General features: G+C 43.7%; 1 protein-coding gene across 1 annotated transcript in view; it reads left to right on the plus strand.

The window, feature by feature from the left end:
* The first annotated feature begins 4,494 nt into the window (after positions 1–4,494).
* Positions 4,495–23,820, plus strand: part of OGFRL1 (opioid growth factor receptor like 1) — a 73,341-nt gene continuing 54,015 nt past the window's right edge. Inside the window, exon 1 of the mRNA XM_040347754.1 lies at positions 4,495–5,048. Coding sequence (XP_040203688.1) covers positions 4,760–5,048 — 289 coding nt within the window. The 5' untranslated portion in view covers positions 4,495–4,759. The remainder of the gene's footprint in view (positions 5,049–23,820) is intronic.

The following is a 23,820-nucleotide window of genomic DNA, read 5'->3' on the forward strand; positions in this document are numbered from 1 at the left end:
TCCATCTGACTGTTTTGATGTTGAATTTTAAAAGCAGCGGCAAGCCTGCTGATCTCACAGGTTTGCTAATCTGTCAGAACAGACTGACACATTTCAAAATCCTGAATTTCATGATATAAACTCAGATTACTGGTAAAAATAAGTGTGAAATGCAAGACTTCCGTGGGTGTAAAAGGATGTCCGATGTGCCGCCTTCAGACTGTAGGCTTAGTGTGACTGAGTGCGGGTGTACCAAGATGGCCACGACGGAATGTCACTAAGGTTGCACTTTCTGATGAGTAGAGGCTATCTGATAGGGTGTGCTTATCTGAGAACCCTCCTGAAGACTCCTGGGATGTGTGACATCATTTGCCTAGGCATGGAAACCAGGAAGTAACTGAAGAAATGTAAAAAAAAAAATTAGTAAGTAAAGTAAATATAAAATATTGTCCTATCTATTTACTAATGCTAGCAGCATATAGATTAAAAATAGTCAATGTTGAATAAAAAGAGTGACTTTCCACCTTTTCCCACATAATATAACATAATATTTCAAATTTTCCCGCATAATATAACACATATGTATGGAAGCAAAAGGGTGGGCTTTTCAGTGATACTAAAGTCAATATATTTTATTTTTTTTATTAAAAATAACAAACATGTCATACTTTACTGCCATGTACAGTTGGTTTTACACAGAGAAGCCTGGATCCTCCTCTTCTCGGGTCCCTCTTCGGTGCTCCTGGCCCCTCCCTCCTGTTGAGTGCCCCTACAGCAAGCAGCTTTCTACGGGGGCACCCGAGCCGAGTCACAGCTCCCTGTATCCATTCAGACATGGAGCCGTGACCCGGCCCCACCCCCTTTACATTCTCATTGACTGACTGACTTTTATTGACAGCAGCGGGAGCCAATGGCGCCGCGCTGCTGTCTTAGCCTATGAGGAGGGGAGTCCCTGGCAGCCGAGACACTCCTACAACATTGCTGGATCTAGATGGGGCTCAGGTAAGTATTTGGGAGGCTGAGGGGGCTGCTGCACACAGAAGGATTTGTATGCATTCTATGCATTAAGATAAAAAAACTTCTGCCTTTGCAATCACTTTAACACCCACAAACCGCACATATGGCTCACTCGGCAGTCAATATTTCTGTGCTGAGAATGCACTCAGCTCTCAGTCCCCACTAATTACTAATTACCCACTAATTACCAGTAGCCTGTGGCTACCGATCATGTGACCACTGTGACAGCCAATCACTTTTTTCTTAACCTTAAATAAGGACATGCATGTTCCAGTGCGTTCCGCTGCGTTTTTGATGCTTTTTACAGCGTTTCAGTACAGTCTAGTGCAGGAAAAATGCAGCATGCTCTACTTTTTTTTCTGGAACTGACTGGAACTGCAAGCACTGGTGTGAACTATGCCATTAAAGAACATATAAGCTACTTTGCATCCGTTTTTAATGCAGACAAAAAACGCACTGGACTGCATTTGGTGTGAACTGGCCCTGAATGCATGTGGGGCAGTCGGCATCTGATTTCCTTAATATTTTGTGACAAACAATAACATCACCCTGGGGGTCTATTTTCCCCCGAAAATGTTGAGGGTATTTGCAATGCCCTACCATTTTTATTTGATATGTTTTATTATGGCCAGTTCACACCACATGCAGTCCAGTGCATTTTTTTCTGCATCAGAATCACATGTAAAGTAGGTTATATAGTTTTCAATGGCATAGATCATACCAGTGCTTGCAGTTCCAGTGTGTTCCAGTTTCAAATAAAAAGAGTAGAACATGCTGCATTTTTTCCTGCACTGGACTGTACTGGAAAGCTGAAAAAACTTTAAAAATGCACCTAAATGCACCAAAAAGGCACTGGAATACACATGTTCTTAATTCGAGCCAGTTCACACCACATGCAGTCCAGTGTGTTTTTATCATAAATCAAAAACACACGAGGCTAGATTCAGATAGGTTAGCGGATCTTTAGATCCGCGTTACCTATCTGATTTACAATCCGCCGGCGCAAGTTTTTGAGGCAAGTGCTTTATTCAGAAAGCACTTGCCTCTAAAATTGCGGCGGCGTATCTTTAATCCCCCGGCGGAATTCAAATTCCACGGCTAGGGGGCGTGTAGAATTTAAATCAGGCGCGTCCTCGCGCCGAACGAATTGCGCATGCGCCGTCCGCTAAATTTCCCAGCGTGCATTGCTCCAAATGACGTCGCTAGGACGTCATTGGTTTCGACGTGAACGTAAATTACTTCCATCCGTATTCGCGACCGACTTGCTCAAACGACGTAAAAAATAAAAAATTTGACCCGGGAACGACGGCCATACTTAACATAGGATACGCCGCATATAGCAGGGGTAACTATACGCCGGAAAAAGCCGAACGCAAACGACGTAAAAAAAAAGCGCCGGGCGGTCGTTCGTTTCTGAATCGGCGTAACTCCTCATTTGCATATTCGACGCGTATACAAACGGAAGCGCCACCTAGCGGCCAGCGTGAGATTGCAGCCTAAGATCCGACGGTGTAAGTCACTTACACCTGTCGGATCTTAGGGAGATCTAAGCGTAACCTGATTCTATGAATCAGGCGCATAGATACGACGGCCGGACTCAGAGATACGACGGCGTATCAGGAGATACGCCGTCGTATCTCTATCTGAATCTGGCCCACGGAAAGTAGGTTATATGGTTTCCAATAGCATAATTCACACCAGTGCAGTCAGTTCCAGAAAAAAAAGTAGAACATGCTGCATTTTTTCTGCACTGGACTGTACTGGAACACAGTAAAATGCATCACAAACCAACTGGAATGCATTAAAAACGCACTGGACCCTAGTATAGTGGAAAAAAAACAGGAAAAAATGCACTAAAAACGCACCGGACCCGTATCAAAAACATGCGTGCAGAAATGCATCTGGATTGTGTTTTTATGGTGTGAACCGGCCCCAAAGTTAAGAATAAGGGCCAGTTCACACCACAAGCAGTCTAGTGCCTTTTGTTTTCTGCATCGAAAAACGCATGGAAAGTAGGTTATATGGTTTTCAATGGCATCGTTCACACTAGCGTTTGCAGTTCCAGTGCGTTTCAGTTCCAGAAAAAAAGTAGAACATAATGCATTTTTCCTGCACTGGACTGTACTGGAACGCTGTGAAACGCATCAAAAACGCCCTGAAATGCACCTGAACGCACCAAAAACCCTATTTAGTGCTAGCTCACACCAGACGCAGTTCCGTACAGTTCCGTGCGCATTTTTTCTGCACACAAAATGCATGCACAGTGTTTTCCATGTATTCCAATGGCTCTAGTTCACACCATGCAGTCAGTTTCTGGTCAGTTTCTGCAACGGAAACTGACTGCATCCATGGTGTGAAATAGAGCCATTAGAATACATGGAAAACACTGTGCATGCAATTTGTGTGCAGAAAAAATGCGCACGGAACTGTACGGAACTGCGTCTGGTGTGAACTGGCCCTTAAGGTTAAGAAAAAAGAGGGGCAGAGAACTGGACTGCATCAAAAACGTAACTAAAATGCACTGCAACACATCAAAATGCGTCAAAAACGCATCTGGATTGCGTCTGGACTGCGTTTCTATGGTGTGAACTGGAAGAAAAGAGAACAGTTTATTGTGGGTTATGGTCCAAAAGAAATCTCTATCTGCCTCAGAAAAGGATATACAATGTATTGGAGTCCAGCGTGCATAAGCGAGTTATGCCGCGTACACACCATCACTTTGTGATGAAAAAAAACGACGTTTTAAATCATGAAATAAAACGACGTTTTTGAAACTTCATTTTCAAAAACGACGTTGCCTACACACCATCGTTTTTTCAAAATGCTCTAGCAAAGCGCGGTTACGTTCAGCACTCTTTTCCATTGAAGCTAGCTTCATAACTTGCTTCTGAGCATGCGCGGGTTTAAAAACGTTGTTTTAAACGTCGTTTTGCCCACACACTATCATTTTAATTGACACAAAAAACGACGTTTTGAAAAACGACACAAAAAATTTAAGCATGCTTGAATTTTTTTTTGTCGTTTTTCAAAAGACATAAAACAACGTTTTCCCCCACACACGGTAATTTTAATTGACGTTTTTCAAAATGTTTTTTTTTTTCATCACATAAAGTGATGGTGTGTACGCGGCATAATTGTAAATCAAACGATCACAACGCTGACAACTAAAGAATGGCATAGAACATGCCGGTATTGATGTGGTTAATCTTCACAGTAGATGAAGCCTCTCATGCTGTATATAAAAAGCGACATCCCCAGCGTCCCTCCAGATGTGCAAACACCAACAGCTGTCTATACTGCACAGTAAATGGAATGTCTCGTGTGCTGTATATTTTTGTGGAACCCCCCCCAACCCAAATGAAAACACTGCACCCAGGGCAGCTGCCCCCCCCTTGCCCCCAGCCTGGTACATAATAGCCTACCAGTGAAGTGTAACTAAAATATGTTTTCCCCAATGCTCATTTGTTCCAATGTTCCCGGATACAATAGGACACATCACTGTGGTGTGGAAAGTCCAGACAGATGAGTGAGGAGGATTGTCAGAGTAATCCTCAGTCAGGGCTTTTATTGCTCCTCCTCTTATCAGGGGCTGATTAATATAGGAGGGGATCACCTCTCTCCTCTACTATCTGTGGCAGCTCAGCACATACAGCACTCAGGAGGCCAGTGTGTGTGTGTGTGTGTGTGTGGCCTGGGGCTCAGCTACATCCGCACTGTGACATGACAGTCCCTGGGCTGCCACCACACTAGCACTGCTCTGCCAATGGGGAACCTCCTGAATGGGGTCAGCTTCAAGGAACCCACCACTGTGGAGGACTGTGACTCCACCTGGGAGACGGACTCCGGGGGGGACGAGGAGCAGGGGGACGAGGATGAGGAAGCGGACAAGGATGGCTTTGAGGACAGCGGAGCCGAAGAGCTGGGATCAGAGGTTATGGACAGCAGCCAGGTAACAGCATGCGTATATAGTATACATGTACTTTCATACATATGTGCGTACGCTGCCTGTGTATATACAGTACAAAAGCCTGAGCTTTCTATCATGGAGTTATGTAGGTAGAGAGCAGAGTAAGTCATAGGCTACACACAAGAGTATCTGAGTACAGACATGTATTGGGGAGATCATTTTATAACTAATTCCACATCATTGATATTATACTTTTCATCAGAACTGTCTGTATTTACCGCCTGCTCATTCCCCATCACCCATCACTTCATCTTTGTGTTTAGAGTGCACATGGCTGGATCAATAAACATCACAAACAATGGCAACATCGGGCTTACCAAATCCAATAAAAATGCCTCACCTGGCCTAAAATCAGCTCTTTGATGTCAGTGGAAACGCCGTCACTTATGACAACATTGATTGATACGGTTTTACTACTACAGGTATTAGTTGATTTATCGCACATAATAAATGTACACCTAGATAGTTATTAGTTGATGTATTGAGCATAATACATGTGCACCTAGATAGTTATTAGTTGATTTATTGCACATAATAAATGTACACCTAGATATAAGCCAATAAACATTGCTTGCTACATTTCTGTATCACTGATAAGATGAAACATTTCCTGTTATTAATACTTTTTTTTTATCACGTGATTAATTGTTATGATTGTTTGGACCTTATACGATCTTTAGTTTTACTTTTTTACTGATCATTATCCACAGCAAGCTTAATAGTACATATCAGTCAACACACAATATATATACAATATATACAATATCTATACCACATTAAATGTGACTAGCACAGACCATAGTGGGGTTCTCATTCACCCTGTGCCCCTAAAGTGACTCCCGTTACAGGACCTTATACGATCTTTAGTTTTACTTTTTTACTGATCATTATCCACAGCAAGCTTAATAGTACATATCAGTCAACACACAATATATATATACAATATATACAATATCTATACCACATTAAATGTGACTAGCACAGACCATAGTGGGGTTCTCATTCACCCTGTGCCCCTAAAGTGACTCCCGTTACAGGACCTTATACGATCTTTCGTTTTACTTTTTTTACTGATCATTATCCACAGCAAGCTTAATAGTACATATCAGTCAACACACAATATATATACAATATATACAATATCTATACCACATTAAATGTGACTAGCACAGACCATAGTGGGGTTCTCATTCACCCTGTGCCCCTAAAGTGACTCCCGTTACAGGACCTTATACGATCTTTAGTTGCGTCAACTTTTCTCACTGATCATTATCCAGGTGAATATTGTTAGGGTGGGTTGGAGGATCAGGGGTATTGATGCATGAACACAGCTCACCAGATTGCTGTATCTATGATTTTCTACACAATATGGGCAGACAGCACACCTCCCTGGACCACCTGTATCTGTCAAATTCGCCCAACGCTGTGGATAATTAAATCTGTGGCAGGTCAGGCTTTCTGTTGTCAAGAGCGTCGGGCAATCTGGAGACGTATGGGTGATCCTGACATGTTACTTTGTCTATTTCATAAGCAGCTGTTTATTACATAGATCTAATTTTTTGGGGGAAGAAGTTCTTTTAACATTTTAAGCAATTGTATTGTGTAGTGCGTTTTTTTTTTTTGTTTGTTTTTTCTAGGTCAAGGCCAATCACAGAACAGCTAGGTAGATTATGACATTTTAAGCACTATAGAAACTAGTTTGTACTTTGAACTACACTTTCAAGCTATTCTTTTTATATAGTTGAGGTGACAGACCTGAAAGCAATGCTCTGCTCACATCTACACAATATTTTTGCTTTGTCAGTGCTTTTGAAATAGTCCCGCTTGCTGTACTTTTGATGTGGTTTTCAGAAAAATATGTGTTTTGTTGTGTTCAATAGTAATGTACAGTATGTAAAACACTTCCAAAACACATCGGATATGCACGTTGATGAATACAGCCTTAGGCCAGATTCACATTTCCATGTTGTGGTAACGCATGTGACATGCGTTACTGCATTGCGGTGCCATTCATTTTGAATGGTACCCCAACTCACTAAAACAATGCACAGTATGCAGCTGCCGTGCATTGCATTTAAAAAAAAAGTGTGAGATGCAGTTTTAGGAACGTTGAGGTGTACTGGCTGCCCATTCATTTTTGTATTGGCTGCCTTAATGCAATGCACATAACCTAATGTGCGTAAACGCACCGTAAAATAATAAATGAGCCCTTAAAGAGGAGTTCCACCCAAAAATGGAACTTCCTCTTAACCCACTCCTCTCCCCCTTACATGCCACATTTGGCATGTAATTTTTTTTGGGGGGGAGTGGGGGCTTCAGAAGAAGGGGGCTTCCTGTCCCACTTCCTCCTTCCGCCGAGGGGCTGCAAAGGCGATTAAGCTTAATCGCCTTTTGGCAGCCCCTCTCTGTAGGCGATCGCCTAGGACACGTGACAGGTCCTAGGCGATCGCCTGTCCAATCAAACAGCGCAGCGCCTGGCCGCGCGCGCATGCGCAGTGCCGCTCGCGCATGCGCAGTGGGTGCCCGGCCGTGAAGCCGAAAGCTGTCACGGCCGGGTGCCCACAGTGACAATGAAGACGCCGGCCGGGGAGGGGGGGAGAGGAGCGGACCCCCGGCCGGCGCGTCGCTGGAACGCTGGAGCAGGTAAGTGTCAGTTTATTAAAAGCCAGCAGCTACACTTTTTGTAGCTGCTGACTTTTAATAAACTTAAAAAATGGGTGGAAAACCCCTTTAATGTTACTACTGAGAGTGGATTACAGTATGTTATGGTCTTGTTATCACTCAGCATAATGTTGATTTTTTGATAGCAGAAAGACAACACACCTGCGCACAAGTGGGTATTAGGTAAACTAGGGTTTGGGATGGATGGTGTCACAGGCCATGCTGCCTTCAAGGATAGGGGTATCCTAGCAATAACAAGAGGTCTCCAAATGACAGCAATTGTTCTAAAGACTCCAGATGGTACCAGAGGAGTTAACAGGAAGAAGAAGGTGTTCCTTCGAAACGCGTCAGCCGGCAGTGACCCCTGTTAACCCTCTTGGGCATGGAGTTCACCCAAACTTCACAGGTTGCCACTGGAGTCCTCTTCCACTCCTCCATGACAACATCACAGAGCTGGTGAATGTTAGAGACCTTGCGCTCCTCCACCTTCTGTTTGAGGATGCCCCAATGATGCTCAATATGGTTTAGGTCTGGAGACATGATTGGCTAGTCCATCACTTTTACTCTCAGATTCTTTAGCAAGGCAGTGGTTATCTTGGAGGTGTGTTTGGGGTCATTATCATGCTGGCAAATACTGCCCTGCGGCCCAGTCTCCAAAGTGAGGGGATTATACTCTGCTTTAGTTTATCCCAGTACATGTTGGCATTCATGGTGCCCTCAATGAACTGTAGCTCCCAAGTGTTCGCAGCACTCATGCAGCTCCAGACCATGACACTTCCACCACCATACTTGACTGTAGGCAAGACACACTTGTTTTTGTACTCCTCACCTGGTTTCGCCACACACACTTGACACCATCTGAACCAAATACAATTACTTTGGTCTCATCAGACCACAGGACATGGTTCTAGTAATCCATGTTCTTAGTCTGCTTGTCTTCAGCAAACTGTGGGCTTTCTTGTGCATTATCATTTATCATTAGAAGAGGCTTCCTGGGACGACAGCCACGCAAACCAATTTGATGCAGTGTGTGGCGTATGGTCTGGGCACTGACAGTCTGAACCCCCACCCTCCCACCCTCTGCAGCATTGCTGGCAGCACTCATACATCTATTTTCCAAAGACAACTGCATATGACGCTGAGCATGTGCACTGAACTTCTTTGGTCGACCATGGCGAGGTCTGTTCCGAGTGGAACCTGTCTTGTTAAACCGCTATATGGTTTTGGCAGCAGCTCAGTTTCAGGGTCTTGGCAATCCTCTTATAGCCTAGGCCATCTTTATGTAGAGCAACAATTCTTTTTTTCAGATCCTCAGAGAGTTCTTGATTCTCTGAGGTGCCATGTTGAACTTCCAGTGACCAGTATGAGAGAGTGAGAGCGATAATACCAAATTTAACACACCTTCTCCACATTCATACCTGAGACCTTGTAACACTAACGAGTCATATGACACCGGGGAGGGAAAATGGCTAATTGGGCCAAATTTGGACATTTTCACCCAGGGGTGTACTCACTTTTGTTGTCAGCGGTTTAGACATTAATGGCTGTGTGTTTAGTTGTTTTAAAGGGGACAGCAAATGTTCACTGTTATACAAGCTGTACACTCACAACATTGTAGCAAAGTGTTATTTCTTTAGGGTTGTCACATAAAAAGATATAATAAAATATTTACAAAAATGTGAGGGGTGTACTCACTTTTGTGAGGTACTGTACATAATCTACCACTGCCCCCTTTCCATCTGAAAATGCCTAGCTCTCATGCTAAGCCAGTGACTTAAACATTTGAACATATACGCAGATCAGGAGTTCTGACTTCACTAAGATTTCATTGGCTGCATGTTTTTCTGGATAACCGACTTAAAAGAGAATTGTGGAAAAAACTGGTCGGTTAATTGGCTCCTGTCTAAATTGGCCCTAGTATGTGTATGCAAGAATGTGCGTTAGAGCCGGTTCACACTGGGGCGACTCGTCAGGTGAAGGCCATGGCAAAACTGAAGGTTTTGCCATGGCCTTCACAATCTCCTGACCTCAACATAATTGAAAATCTATGGATAGACCTTAAAAGAGCAGTGCGTGACAGACAGCCCAGAAATCTCAAAGAACTGGATGACTTTTGTAAGGAAGAATGGGCAAAGATACCTCAAACAAGAATTGAAAGACTCTTGGCTGGCTACAAAAAGCATTTACAAGCTGTGATACTTGCCAAAGGGGGCAGTAGAAGATAATAACTCTGCAGGGTGCCCAAACTTTTGCAGACACCATTTTTTTGTTTTCTGTCATTTTAAAAATGTGTAAATGATGGAAATAAAATCTAACTTTTTTTGACATATTATAAGAATGTCTAATCTTTAATTTGATGCCTTTTGGAGATTTTTCCATCTTTCCTTGGCTGCTTTATGCACATTAATACAAATTTTTACCTGGGGTGCCCAAACTTTCGATCCCCACTGTATTTTCACAAATCATCTTCCAGGACAGCACATGAATAAGAGTCTCAATTTACCTAAAACAGGAAACCCATCACCTATAATCAATAAAAGTTCACAATCACCTAGTTTCCTGAGTATTTGTAAATAAAAAACAGTGCAGTGCTAATCACATCACAACAACTAAAAAAAATCATATGAGAAAAGAGAAAATTACCCCTAGGGGCTTTGTGCTGCAGCAAGGAATAGAAACGTACCAAAAAATATATAAAAGTATAAATTTATTTAAATATGTTGTACGGAAAAAGCCCCAAACAGTAGGGACTCAAGATATGAGCTTGGTAAAAAACATAAGTCGTACATGGCAAATAAAAACACAAGGTAGAACAAGTACAGACATGGCATAACAGTACTGTAAGTATACAAATACTATGGGCGAAAAACACCCCTACGCGTTTCGACCTTTTATAAGTAGCGGTCTTCTTCAGGGAGTATTAGTTAGACGCTGCCATAGGTTCTGTAAGAAAGAAAATACATACAAAGAGAGATACATATAGATAAGTGGGACATAATAAACAGAAGAACACAAAGAGGGCCCGCCACCCACAGCCATATAGGTAGATGGCAGGATGCGGGTAAACCTCCTACAAAAGTGGACTAGTGTAAAAAATCCCACTGCCACTCACCCAAGACGTCCAATGGAAGGCTTAGACCCGGACCAGATGAACCACTGCCGCACCATCAAACTCCCCCGGGGGTACCAGAGGGGTGGAAAAAGGGGAGAGGAGCTCCCCTGGGTCAGTGTAGAAAAAGACTCCGAATTCAGGTGCAGTGGGATTTTTTACACTAGTCCACTTTTGTAGGAGGTTTACCCGCATCCTGCCATCTACCTATATGGCTGTGGGTGGCGGGCCCTCTTTGTGTTCTTCTGTTTATTATGTCCCACTTATCTATATGTATCTCTCTTTGTATGTATTTTCTTTCTTACAGAACCTATGGCAGCGTCTAACTAATACTCCCTGAAGAAGACCGCTACTTATAAAAGGTCGAAACGCGTAGGGGTGTTTTTCGCCCATAGTATTTGTATACTTACAGTACTGTTATGCCATGTCTGTACTTGTTCTACCTTGTGTTTTTATTTGCCATGTACGACTTATGTTTTTTACCAAGCTCATATCTTGAGTCCCTACTGTTTGGGGCTTTTTCCGTACAACATATTTAAATAAATTTATACTTTTATATATTTTTTGGTACGTTTCTATTACTTGCTGCAGCACAAAGCCCCTAGGGGTAATTTTCTCTTTTCTCAAGACATATCAGGGGTGTGCAGCACTCTCTATCCATGGGTTCCAATACCCTTTCCTCGCTAAAAAAAATCATATAAGCGCTGTAATATCCACAGACATCTCCCCACTGTAATATGGTCCACATCTCTCCCACTGTATAGGAAGATTAGCGCTTGCTTAGTCTTACCAGAGAAGCCGGCCAAACACGAGCAGTTAAGGGCCGGGTGATGACGTCAGCGTGCAGCTCTAGGCTCTCCTTGGCCGCCGCCAGGTGGACCAAGATGGCCGCCGCTCCGGGAGCTAGGCCGAAGCACGGGCTTTTCTATGGCCGAGACAGCAGCGGAGCTCCGCGGATCACGTGGTGTGCCAATCCGCATATGGTGACCCGTTCAGATCACAAATCATTTACGATCCGTTGCCCCACTAGTACCGATCAAAACAATTTTGATAGATCAAAAAAATGAATGATTAATCGAGGAATTAATCTTTAATTTCCACAGCCCTAATATGTGTGTGTGTGTATGAACACAAAAATTATCTGCCAACACAGCTGAGACAAAGCAAAAACCGGTGAATATGAAAAAGTGTTTCAACTAAACAGTCATCATCTGGTGTCAACTAAACAGATGATGACTGTTTAGTTGAAACACATTGGGTGGACCCATTCACACACATCGCTCTTGCACTTTGTGATATGCCTATGATGTTCTTCCAAATCTCCAACAAGACTACATGTATTTACACTTCCTGTTATTTACTGGAATTTGCGGTGCAGACTGATATGCGGATTCAGGACCAGCTGGATACATCTTGCTGAGTGATTATATAAGCCTGTTTTGACTTGGGTGGTATACACCTTACCACTCAACACCATCTGGTAAGCCTCCTCCTTACATCAGTGGTGGTGTCTCTATCCTTTCACAGAGAGGGTCACATCCTTGTGGGACTTTTAATTCAACATTGCAGTTTTTTCTATACTTTTGGACTGTTATTTGTGTGTGGTCACAATAGAGGACTGCTTCGTTCTGATTTATTTGTTACATATAATTTTTCTTTTTCACGGATCACACTCAGTCACTTGGTGTCACTGAAATTTAGATTTCATATATATGTATGTTTGCAACATTTGATATGAGTTGTTAACTGACTTTTTCACAAAAATAAGCGCTACACTTTTTCATATTCATATATAGACTGTAAAAAGTGCTAAAATGTCATTGAATGTCATTATTGTTTAAGTCTTATGCCGCGTACACACCATCGCTTTCTGCGATGGAAAAATGCGACGCTTTATGTGCTTTAAAAAAACGTCATTTTTCAAACTTCAATTTGAACAACGACGTAGCATACACACCATCGCTTTTTCACAACGCTCTAGCACAGCGCAGTTCCGTCAATCACGCACGACGTCACTATAAAGGGTCGTTTCCATGCGGAAGACGGCCTCTTTTGCTGATATCGTGTTGCTGCGTGTTAGTAAAAGTTTGGTGAGATACGATTCGTGATTTTCAGTGACTGTGCTTTAAATTTCGTTTTCTGTCGTACAGTTTGTCTATTTGTTGTCGGATCTGTGATACAGTGCTTGTACTAAGGACGTATTTGTTTAGGCATTACGTTTTGTGTGCACGGTGCTGTTTAGCAGGTCGTTCTTCAAAGGCCATTCTTTACTTCAGGGCGTAATTTTTAGTCTGATCTGATTTGACGACCGTTTTCTAGCCATGTTGCGGGTACGAACTCGTCGCCGAGATCGTGCTGTGCTTGTTGTTAGGATGTGTGCTGCATCCCAGCGACGGTCCATGAACAGGGTGAGGAGGAGGTTGTGGACCAAGAACTGGTTGCTACGCAGGGACCAGTTCTCTCATATGCCTCTGCTGCGGGAGATCCGAGAAAATAACCCTGATGATTTCAGGAATTTTCTTAGGATGTCTGACCCCGTATTTCAGCAGCTTTTGGCTTTGGTGTCGCCATATATCACCAGGCAGGACACCGTTATGCGGGAAGCCATCACTGCTGAGCAGAGGCTAGTTGCTACGTTGCGCTACCTTGCAACAGGGAGAAGTCTGCAGGACTTGAAGTTCTCGACGGGCATCTCCCCCCAGGCTCTGGGCCTCATAATCCCGGAGACCTGTTCGGCCATCATTCAGGTTCTTCAGGAGGACTATGTTAAGGTAAGTGGTGTTCTTTCAATGGTCAAACTATGTCCCAAAAAAAAAAAAAAAAATAACTTTTCTAATATGCTCAGAATGCTCACTTTGTCTCTATGTATGCTGTTCTACACAATTTGTAAAGCCCTACATGTTTATTTAATTTAGCCAACCTGTCCATCATTCTATGTTGTGGCCAAACCCACCTAGCATAGTCCCTATATCCCCGTTTATTTGTGGCCTCCATTGTAGTGCTGCATTTTGTGTGTCCCTATATCCCCGTTTATTTGTGGCCTCCATTGTCCAAACCCCCCCCCTAGATTTTTGAACTACATACTAATAATTATTTTTCTTAGTTAGATTTTTTTTGGGGGGTTGTTTCTCATGTGAGAAACTCATCTTGAGCCCCACTCCCCCTAAATATATTTTTTCAACATCAGAGGGGGGTGATTAATATGCTTAAGTGTTCACATGTTATTTTTTAATACTAACCTTTTTTGTGGAATTGTTGGTGGGATCCCTTGTAATTTTAGCTATATTCTGTTCAAAATCTTTGTTTTAATGTATTTTTTATTTTCTTTCTATCCAGTTCCCCACCACGCCACAGGAATGGCAGACTGTGGCAGCGGACTTCTCCCAGCGTTGGAACTTTCCGAACTGCGGAGGAGCCATTGATGGCAAGCACATCCGCATTGTGCCCCCACCCCATAGTGGATCCCATTTCTTCAATTACAAGGGGTTCCACAGCGTTGTTTTGATGGCGGTGGTCTCTGCAAATTACGAGTTCTTGTACGTGGATGTTGGGAAAAATGGCCGGATGTCGGACGGCGGTGTCTTTGCGGAGACGGAGTTCGCCCAACGGCTTCGGTTGGAGGACCTAGGATTGCCACCTGCGGAGGAGAACGAAGAGGGTCTGCCCTTCGTGTTTGTAGCAGATGAGGCTTTTGGTTTGGGTCCCCACCTCATGAGGCCATTTCCCGGACGCACCCTCACCCATGAGAGGAGGGTTTTTAATTATCGGCTGGCCAGAGCAAGACGTGTGGTAGAGAATGCCTTTGGAATCATGGCCAGCCGATTCAGATTGTTTTTAACAGCAATAAACCTGGCGGAATACAAGTGGAATTACATCATCCTATCTTGTTGCATTTTGCACAATTTTTTGAAACGAAATTCACAAACTTACCTGACGGTATTGCCTGATGAGGCTGATGTTGTGGCTCCGGAGCCGGGACATCAGGCTAGCCATAGAGGCTTGGCCCCCCAAACCGCACGTGCAGTGCGTCAATCATATGTGGACTATTTTATGGGGAGGGGGGCCATTGAAATGCCTGATCTTGACTAAAGAATAAAATTTACTTTTTGTTTAATGAAACAGTGTTTATTTTTTTGATTTTAGTTATTTGTAAGTTTTGGGGGGTAATGTTTCTTTTTCCTAGGTTCTCATCCAGCCATGTGTTTGGGATGTCATAAATTCCCATGAGTGTTAAATCTTAATAACTCTACAAATATGCCTGAGTAATTGAATGAGTCTGCATTGATACCAATAACTACACACAAATTGTTTGGAGACCAAAATGTTATTTATTTCTTACTTTTTTCTTTTTGATTAGTACAACAAATAATTTTTTATTTTTTTTTGGTCTTTTTTGATTAGTACAAAATATATATTTTTTTTTTTTTTTGTCTTTTTTGATTAGTACAAAATATAATTTATTTAATTTTTTTTTGGTCTTTTTTGATTAGTACAAAATATAATTTTTTTATTTATTTTTTTGTCTTTTTTGATTAGTACAAAATATCATTTTTTTATATTTTTTTTTGTCTTTTTTTTGATTAGTACAACAATTTTTTTTTTTTTTTTTTTTTTTTCAAATTCAAGGAAAAAAGAAAATACACAAACAATTAAACCCTCCCCAAAACATTAATAAAATTTTTAAGCTGCCGTTCCAGCGTCTTTGCTTTGTGGCGTAATTCACGGCAGGCCAGACGTATGTCCTCGACTTGGGCCCTGCAGGTGAGAACCTCGCCGATGAGGAGCTGGGCACTATACGTGTCCAGTCCCTGACCAGCCCGATTTCCTCCTGAAATGTGGAACCAAAACATGTGTTAAAAGATTGTATGCCTATATCTATATTCACAGAAAATGTGGTAGATGTTACTTTACCGGATGTTGAGGCAGGTTCCTCTTCCTCTACATCCCTCGGGGGTGTGGCTTGATTGGCTTGTGCCTCCTGCCTTTCTGCTTCATTGTGCCCTACAAGATTGAAGAAAGGGAAAACATGAGGTTCAAACATTACGAGCGGCCTGAAATGACACCCAAAAATTAATAAATTATAAACAAAAGGTCAATATTGTTGATTTTTAAACAATTATCAAGAAAATAGACCAGTATTTAATCCATTCACAAAGTAATGTCAAATCTGTTAACCAAATTTTTAATTTTAGATATGTAAGCTAACCAAGTCTCCCCTGGATCTGCTCACCCCTGTGTGTGACCCAACATAGGTTGTGATTGTGACAAACAATTGTGCTACTGAGTACACATGTTCAATAAAAAAAGGAGTAGCAAACGCTCCTTTTTGTGAATCTCAAGGTATTTACGTTTCTTCTAAAATAAGCTGAAACACATTTCCATCAATTCCAGAATTGAATACACCTTTTTTTTAAGCCCCAAAAATGTCACAACTTTCATATTTGTGTCGACTAATTGGTCATAGGAGTCGTCGTTCATTCGCCCACAATTCCTAAATTTACGATTTTTGTTCAGATACAGTGCTTCAACTCCCCTTTGCACATGCAAACTAGGCATGATGCCATTTCTCATTAATATGGTCTTGGATTATTGAAAGTCAGCGAATGAACGACGACTACGACGACTGCATCATGCGTCCACATTCATAATATTCATTTTATGGTCAACCTGGAAAAAATAAATGGCACAAAGAACACAACAAAATAATTAATACACATGGAAAAAACTTACTTCTTCTTCGAATCACCCTATTAATTCTGTAAAGTTGGTGGGGTTCCCTTTTTTTTAAATCCGACCACCTTTTGCGCAGGTGCTCTCTGCTCCTGGTTTTCCCAAACTTCCGCTGGAGCCTACGGATGACCTTCTCCATAATTTGGGCTTTTACTTTATTGGGATGCATGTAGGGGCCATGCTTGGCATCATAGTCCTCCCTCCTCAATATGGTGACCATCTCCACCATTTCCTGAAAACTCATATTGGAGGCTCTGCACCGGAATCTGCGGCGTGGTTGGGCCTGGCCTGCCTCCTGGCTTGAGCTAGAATACACCTCCATGTTGTCCATCTTTTCTCACTCACCAAACGACAGAGAAGGGGCGTGGAAAGGACGATACCGAACGTCAGGGGCGGGGTGTCGTGCGGAGCGTCACGCGTGCGTAGTGTAAAAGGGATGGGACGTGTTTGTAAACGGCGTGCATAGTCTGTGGAAGAAGGCGTAAATCACGATCTTTCCTAACGACGAGACGTAAGTTTTTTATTCCGACTTTATTATAGTGAATAGGGAATGAGTTTGTGGGCTAGTTAGGGGAAGTAAGCTAGTGGCTTTAATTACATTATGTTTTGGCTTCTGTTTCATGTGCAGAAAGAATGGATCCCTTCAAGGATGCGGAGTTCCTGACAGAATTCATACAAAAATGGAAGGAACATCCTGTTCTGTGGCAAACCAAAAGCACAATAAATAAAAACAAAGATGCCAGGGAGAAAGCTAGACAGAGCATGCTTGTTTTTCTGAAAACAAGGGTCCCCAACGCCACAACAGCCACTGTGAAAAGCAAAATCAATTCCATCAGGGGCACCTACAGGGCCCAACGGGTCCAAGTCCTGGCCTCAATGAGGTCTGGGGCTGCAGCTGACTCCATATACAAACCAACCCTGTGGTACTATAGTCAGCTGCAGTTCCTGGACGACCACATTGAGACCAGGACATCCATGTCTACCCTTCCCCCAAGAGGTAGCTCCCAGCTTCCCAGCAGCCAATCCTCCAGTGTTCCCTGCAGACAAGAGCAGGCAAGCTCGGAGGAAGAGGAAGAGTTCCTGGAGGACCCCAATTGTGAGCCATGGAGAATGGTATGTGTTTTTTGTATGAATTTAGTTAGTATATGACAAGTATAGTAATAATGGTAAATGTATGTTACTATTGTTCTAAATTCTATGTGAATCTCGTAAGTTTAGGGATAGGATCAATAGTCAGTAGTGGGAAAACATGATGGGGTCAAAATGGGCAAATTAATAATGTTTATGAAGGAGTGGGTGGCATTTTCAGATAGGCCAGTAGGAGGGAGTAACGCAATACACCTGCAAGGGGTCCCAGATGGAAGACACCCTTTTTGAGTACTATCTAGTTGACACTAAATTGAATAAAATAATTTTTGGGGAAAAGGCCACTTATTTACTAAATTAGGCATGCAACAACCCACATAATTCCAGGGGGACCATGTCTGAAGGTGTTTAAGGGGCCACATAATTAGGGATGGCGACCCTGTGTGTAATATATATTGACATTCAATTTGCATCACTCATGATTGTAAAAATGTGTGTGATTAATGACAAACACAAATAACATATGTTCCTTTTTTTGATACACAGGCAGACCCAAGCCAGGAAGAGCCAGGGCCCACAGGGAGCCAGGAAGAGCCAGGGCCCACAGGGAGCCAGGAAGAGACAGGGCCCACAGGGAGCCAGGAGGAGCCAGGGCCAACTGCAAGGCAGGAGGTGGCAGAGCCCACTGGGAGCCAGGAGGTGGCAGGCCCCAGTGGGACCCAGGAGGCACGCCGGCGGGATACCATCTCCCGGATCCCTCCATTCCGCAATCCCAATAAACGGCTCAGGAGTATGCGACAAATGGAGGAGGAGACCCAGGGCCTGCTTCGCCAAGCTACTGCAGCCATCCGAGAGCCACCCAGTGAAGTTGAGGGGTTCGCAGCGCTCATTGCAGCCAAGATGTACAATCTGGAGCAGAGCCAGCGTGTGCGCTGCGAACTCCTCATCTTCCAAGCCATAATCATGGCATCCCTGGGGCAGCTCGATGACGACACCCACATTGTGCGGATTGCTCCTCCTGTCCTTGCTGCTCCTCCTGCTCCTGCTCCTGCTCCTGCTCCTGCACCTGCTCCTGCTCCTCCACCTCATGAGGCTGCTCTGGCTCCTGCCACCTCATCTCCTCCAGGAACCCAGCCCCCAAGGACTCGGGCTACAGGGAAGGCTGCAGGGAAGACTGCAGGGAAGGCTGCTGGGAAGAAAAGGGCGAAGAAATAATACGGTGCCCCTGATGGAATTTTAATGTGGACTCACAGGCTGTATTTGTGGCTTCGGGGACCCTTGTTTTCAGAAAAAATCAAGCATGCTCTAAAGTGCTGCCTACCTTGGCATCTTTGTTTTTATTATGTTGTGTTTTTGGGTTGCCACCTTTTTTTTTTGAAATTTTTAGGAAGACTAAAATAAATGTTAATTTTTCAGCCAAATTTCAACATGTTTCTTTATTGTAGATTTGAGAGATCAGTATTGAGTGGGCAGACCCATTACAAAATAAATAATGCAAACATTAACAAGGTAAAAAAACATGCTTGTGGGTGAGTTAAAGAAAAAATTAGGTTGTTGCAGACACTTCACACACTCCTAAATAAAAACAAAATAGAGATTACTAATCAAATTGGTGACAAAAATAAAAAAAAAGGTGGACCAATATATATATTTAAAATGTTTAAGATGGAAGATACAACTAAATAACAGAACACAAACATAAACATTATCAAACAAGAAAGAAACTAATTAAAAGCTTGTCATAACTATGTAACAAGATCAGCCGCAACAAACGTCCATTTCTGGGTAGCAGTTAAAAGCAGGGGTTAAAGAAGCGCTTTATTTTCTTGTCTATAAGCTGAAAAACACCTTAACGAATGTGCTGATTCCATTCTGAACAGTCGTTTTACATGAATGAGCGCTGCCGTCTCCTAACTTGCTTCTGAGCATGCGCGGGCTTAAATCGACGTTTTTACGTACACACGGTCAATGTTTAGAACAGTGGTCTCCAAACTGCGGCCCGGGGGCCGGATGCGGCCCTTTTCTTGCTTTTATCCGGCCCTTGGGGAACTATTTAATTCACTGACACCAACAATGATACACAGTTACTCATAATGACACCAACAATTGGGCGCAATGACACCAAAGATGGGGCACAATTCCACCCAATGACATCAACAATGGGGCCCAATGACGGGGCACAGTTTCTACCAAAGACACTAAATATGGGGATCAATTCCTCCCAATGACATCATTAATAGGGCACAATTCCTATCAAAGACTCTTAAGATGGGGTACAATACCTCCCAATGACATCATTAATGGGGCCCAATCATGGGGCCCAATTCCTACCAAAGACTCTAAAGATGGGGCACAATTCCTCCCAATAACATCATTAATGGGGCCCAATGATGGGGCACAATTCCTACCAAAGACAACAACGATTGGGGCATAATTCCTCCCAATGACACAAGTGATGGGGCACAATTCCTCTAACCGATACCGAAGATGGGGCATGGTTTACTCCAACTGATGCCGGGACCTTTTTCTACTCCCGATGGCCACAGTCTGGCCCCCCTAAAGCCTGATGAACAGTAAAGTGGCCCTTTGCTTAGAAACTTTAGAGACCTCTGGTTTAGAACACAGAAAACGACGTCGGCCAAAAACGACACATAAAATTGAAGCATGCTTCAATTTTTTTCTGTCGTTTTTTAGAAGACATAAAACGACGTTTTTGCCCACACACGGTCAATTAAATTGACGTTTTTGAAAATGACGTTTTTTTCCATCGCAGAAAGCGATGGTGTGTACGCGTCATTATGTGTGGTATTACACTGATTCTCAAAATTTGTTAGCATTTTATAGTGACATTCTTATTATTTATTGTTTATGAATTTTTCTCATTCATGTGATTAGCGCTGTACTGTTTTCATTTATCTGTGTACACAAGTTGTCTGTTGTAGTGCCGGATGGTTTTTATTGGGACATTAGCGTGGTATTTTCATTTACTTCCTCAGTATTTGTGTTTCCTCTGGCCTGACAGGAACATTGAAATAGTTAATTTTCCCTTAGGCTGTTGTTCTAGTTGCAAGGGCCTCCCAGTATATGCTCCCAGTATATGATTTCAGGGACAGTGGACCTGGAGGGGTTGCACCTCTGAGTTTCTTTTGGCTTCTTTTTTTAGTATCTCCCTGGGCACAGATGCTCTAGTGGAGCTTTCCCTTACATTTAATCATGCACTAAGTCCTTCCCTGCAGTGCCCTTAGGAGGTCTTGGGTAAAGGGGAGCCTTACGTGGCCAGCTGAGCTCCTGCTACATGCTGCTGATTGTTGTGAATGGACCAAGGCTGACAGCATACCCATTGTGATTGGAGGTCACATGCACGGTTGAAGTATGTCCATGCCCTCCCCCTTTCGGGTGTTGACAAGATGGGAACAGAAGAAGTCCGGCTTCCCTCACTACTACAGTTTTCAGACAGGTGAGGCATGTCTGCCAAGCCACTATGCCAGGGGTCTCCTTGAACAGACAGCAATATGGTGGGTGTGTGGGTATACCCTGGTGCCAGCATCCACAGATATCATGAGCGTAAATGGGTGGGGCATGGAGCAGTTGGCAAACCTGGACCTTCCCAGGAGTATTACAGCAGATTTAATTTGGTCAGCAGTGCTACATCATGCAGTCTAATTCCATCATTCTGGCTTCCACAATTCTGTCAGATGTGGGCAACAACAGATCCAGGGTAAATTGGCTTTCTTTTTTTATAGCTCTCCTTCCTACTATAGATAACAAACAACTGACCATGGGATCCCACCAAAAAATGATTCCAGTGCTTTTATATAAATAATATGTAGACAATATAATGGTGGGTGTCACCACAAGGAAATAATATTATTGGGGAGGGAGAAGTGTTTTGTTTTTTTCTCAGGAAAAATTATGATTCGGTAGCTTTAGGTTGGTGTCTCTTTCCACGTTTTCTCTCTAATTTTGTAACTTCTTCCTACTATACCCATACTGTGGGATGATATCCTTTCTTGTGGTGTTGGTTGTTTTGGTTAGGTGTGTTGGCATGCAGCTGAATGTGCTGTGTTTTCCGATTTGACATTGGCATGACAATTGGGAGGCAGGGGCTGAAGCTGTAAACTCTTAAGTTGCAGAGCAGAGTGCCAGCAACTGGAGGCAAGCAACATCTCCAATTTATTAATAATATTAATATTAACTTTATACACTTTTGTTACACCTGTTGGTATGCAGAGACAGTGGGGTCTGCTCAGTCGATTATGCTCTCTTTTTCACACTTTTTTGCAGAAAATACAAGTGATGGCTTGGAAGGAGGGGTCTGCTTTGGTTTAAACAGGACTTTTTTTGTGCTTGTTTTTAGGCTAAAGTCCACCCCAATGCTGAACTAGAAACATAAAATGTGGATCCTGCAACACTTAACTTACAGGCTTCTTGGCTAAGACTGGGTTCACACGACACTCTTCCTACTTTGGATCCGACTTTGTCCTGCGACTTGAAGCCGACATATATCTGATTTTAATGAACGGGGATCCGACTTGGATCCCTGCCAATGCCAGGCACTGTGTTTGGTATTAATCTTGAGGGGGAACTACAGGCCAAATTTTAAATAGAAAACCGGCATGGGTTCCCCCTCCAAGAGCATACCAGGCTCTTGGGTCTGGCAATGATTTAAAGGGGAACCCCTACGCTGAAAAAACGGCGTGGGGGTTCCCCAAAATCCATACCAGACCCTTATCCGAGCACGCAGCCCGGTCGGTCAGGAAAGGGGGTGGGGACGAGTGAGCGCCCCCCCATCCTAAACAGTAACAAGACCGCATGCCCTCAACATGGGGGGTGGGTGCTTTGGGGCCGGGGGGCTTATCGGAATCAGATCCTGGCCCACCACCCTATGTGAATGAGTATGAATGTATGAATGAGTATGGGGTACATCGTACCCCTACCCATACACCTGAAGGAAAAGTGTCAAGAAAAAACACTACACAGGTTTTTAAAGTCATTTATTAGGCAGCTCCGGGGGTCTTCTTCCGACTTCGGGGGACTCCCGATTCCGGGGGTCTCTTCTGACTTTCCGCAACGATTAATATAGGCATTCGGCGTGGTCACCGGGTGATGTCACGGGACTGTGACGTCATACGGGCAGGGTCACTGGGTGACATCACCGGTGAGCACACCCATGCCTACATAAATCGTTGCGCACTATGAACACGGCATTACAGTGGGAGAGATCGTCTTGTCAACATCGGAAGGAGAGAAGAGGGAAGAAGACAATGCAAAATACTGGGCCACCACTAGTAAAAGCGCTGGAAGAAGATAGCGGAGGAGTCCGGCAAAAGGCAGAAAGCACCGGAGAGTGCGGAGAAGCACCAGAGAGCGCGGAGAAGAGGCCGGAGAGTCGGAAGAGACCCCAAAGTCAGAAGAAGACCCTCGGAGCTGCCTAATAAATGACTTTAAAAACCTGTGTAGTGTTTTTTTTTTTTTTATTGACACTTTTCCTCCAGGTGAATGGGTAGGGGGACGATGTACCCCATACTCATTCACAAAGGGTGGGGGGCGGAATCTGGGCTGCCCCCTTTATTAAAGGGAGCTCCCGGATTCCGATAAGCCCCCCCACCCGCAGACCCCAACAACCAACGGCCAGGGTTGTCGGAAGTGACCCATGTCCTCATCAACATAGGAACAGGGTGCTCTGGGGTGGGGGGCCACAGGGCACCCCCTGCCCCAAAGCACCCACCCCCCATGTTGAGGGCATGTGGTCTGGTACGGTTCAGGAGGGGGGGCTATCGCTCGGCCCCACCCCCTTTCCTGACCGGCCGGGCTGCGTGGTCGGATAAGGGTCTGGTATAGATTTTGGGGGGACCCCCATGCAATTTTTTGGTGTAGGGGTTCCCCTTTAAATCCATACCAGACCCTAGAGCCTGGTACACTCATGGAGGGAGAACCCGTGCCGTTTTTTCATTTAAAATTTGGCGTGGAGTTCCCCCTCAAGATCAGCAGAGCACAAGTCGCATGCCAAAGTCAGAGCATGCAAGACGGCTTTCCTACTTTGATCCGACTTCAATGATATTCAATGGGCTGAAGAAGAATCAAAGTCGGACCAAAATAGTACAGCATTTTCAAAGTCGGTCCGGTTAAGATGGCTCCCATAGGGAAACATTGATTTTCACACCTCATGCGACATGAGCTTCCAACGTAGGAGCGTTTGTCGGACCAGTGTGAACCCGGCCTAAGTCTCTATAGACAAACCTGTGTTTAATGATTGCTCATTAACATATGC

Source organism: Rana temporaria, chromosome 4 (genome assembly GCF_905171775.1).
Source record: "Rana temporaria chromosome 4, aRanTem1.1, whole genome shotgun sequence".
Taxonomy (NCBI): Eukaryota; Metazoa; Chordata; class Amphibia; order Anura; family Ranidae; genus Rana; species Rana temporaria.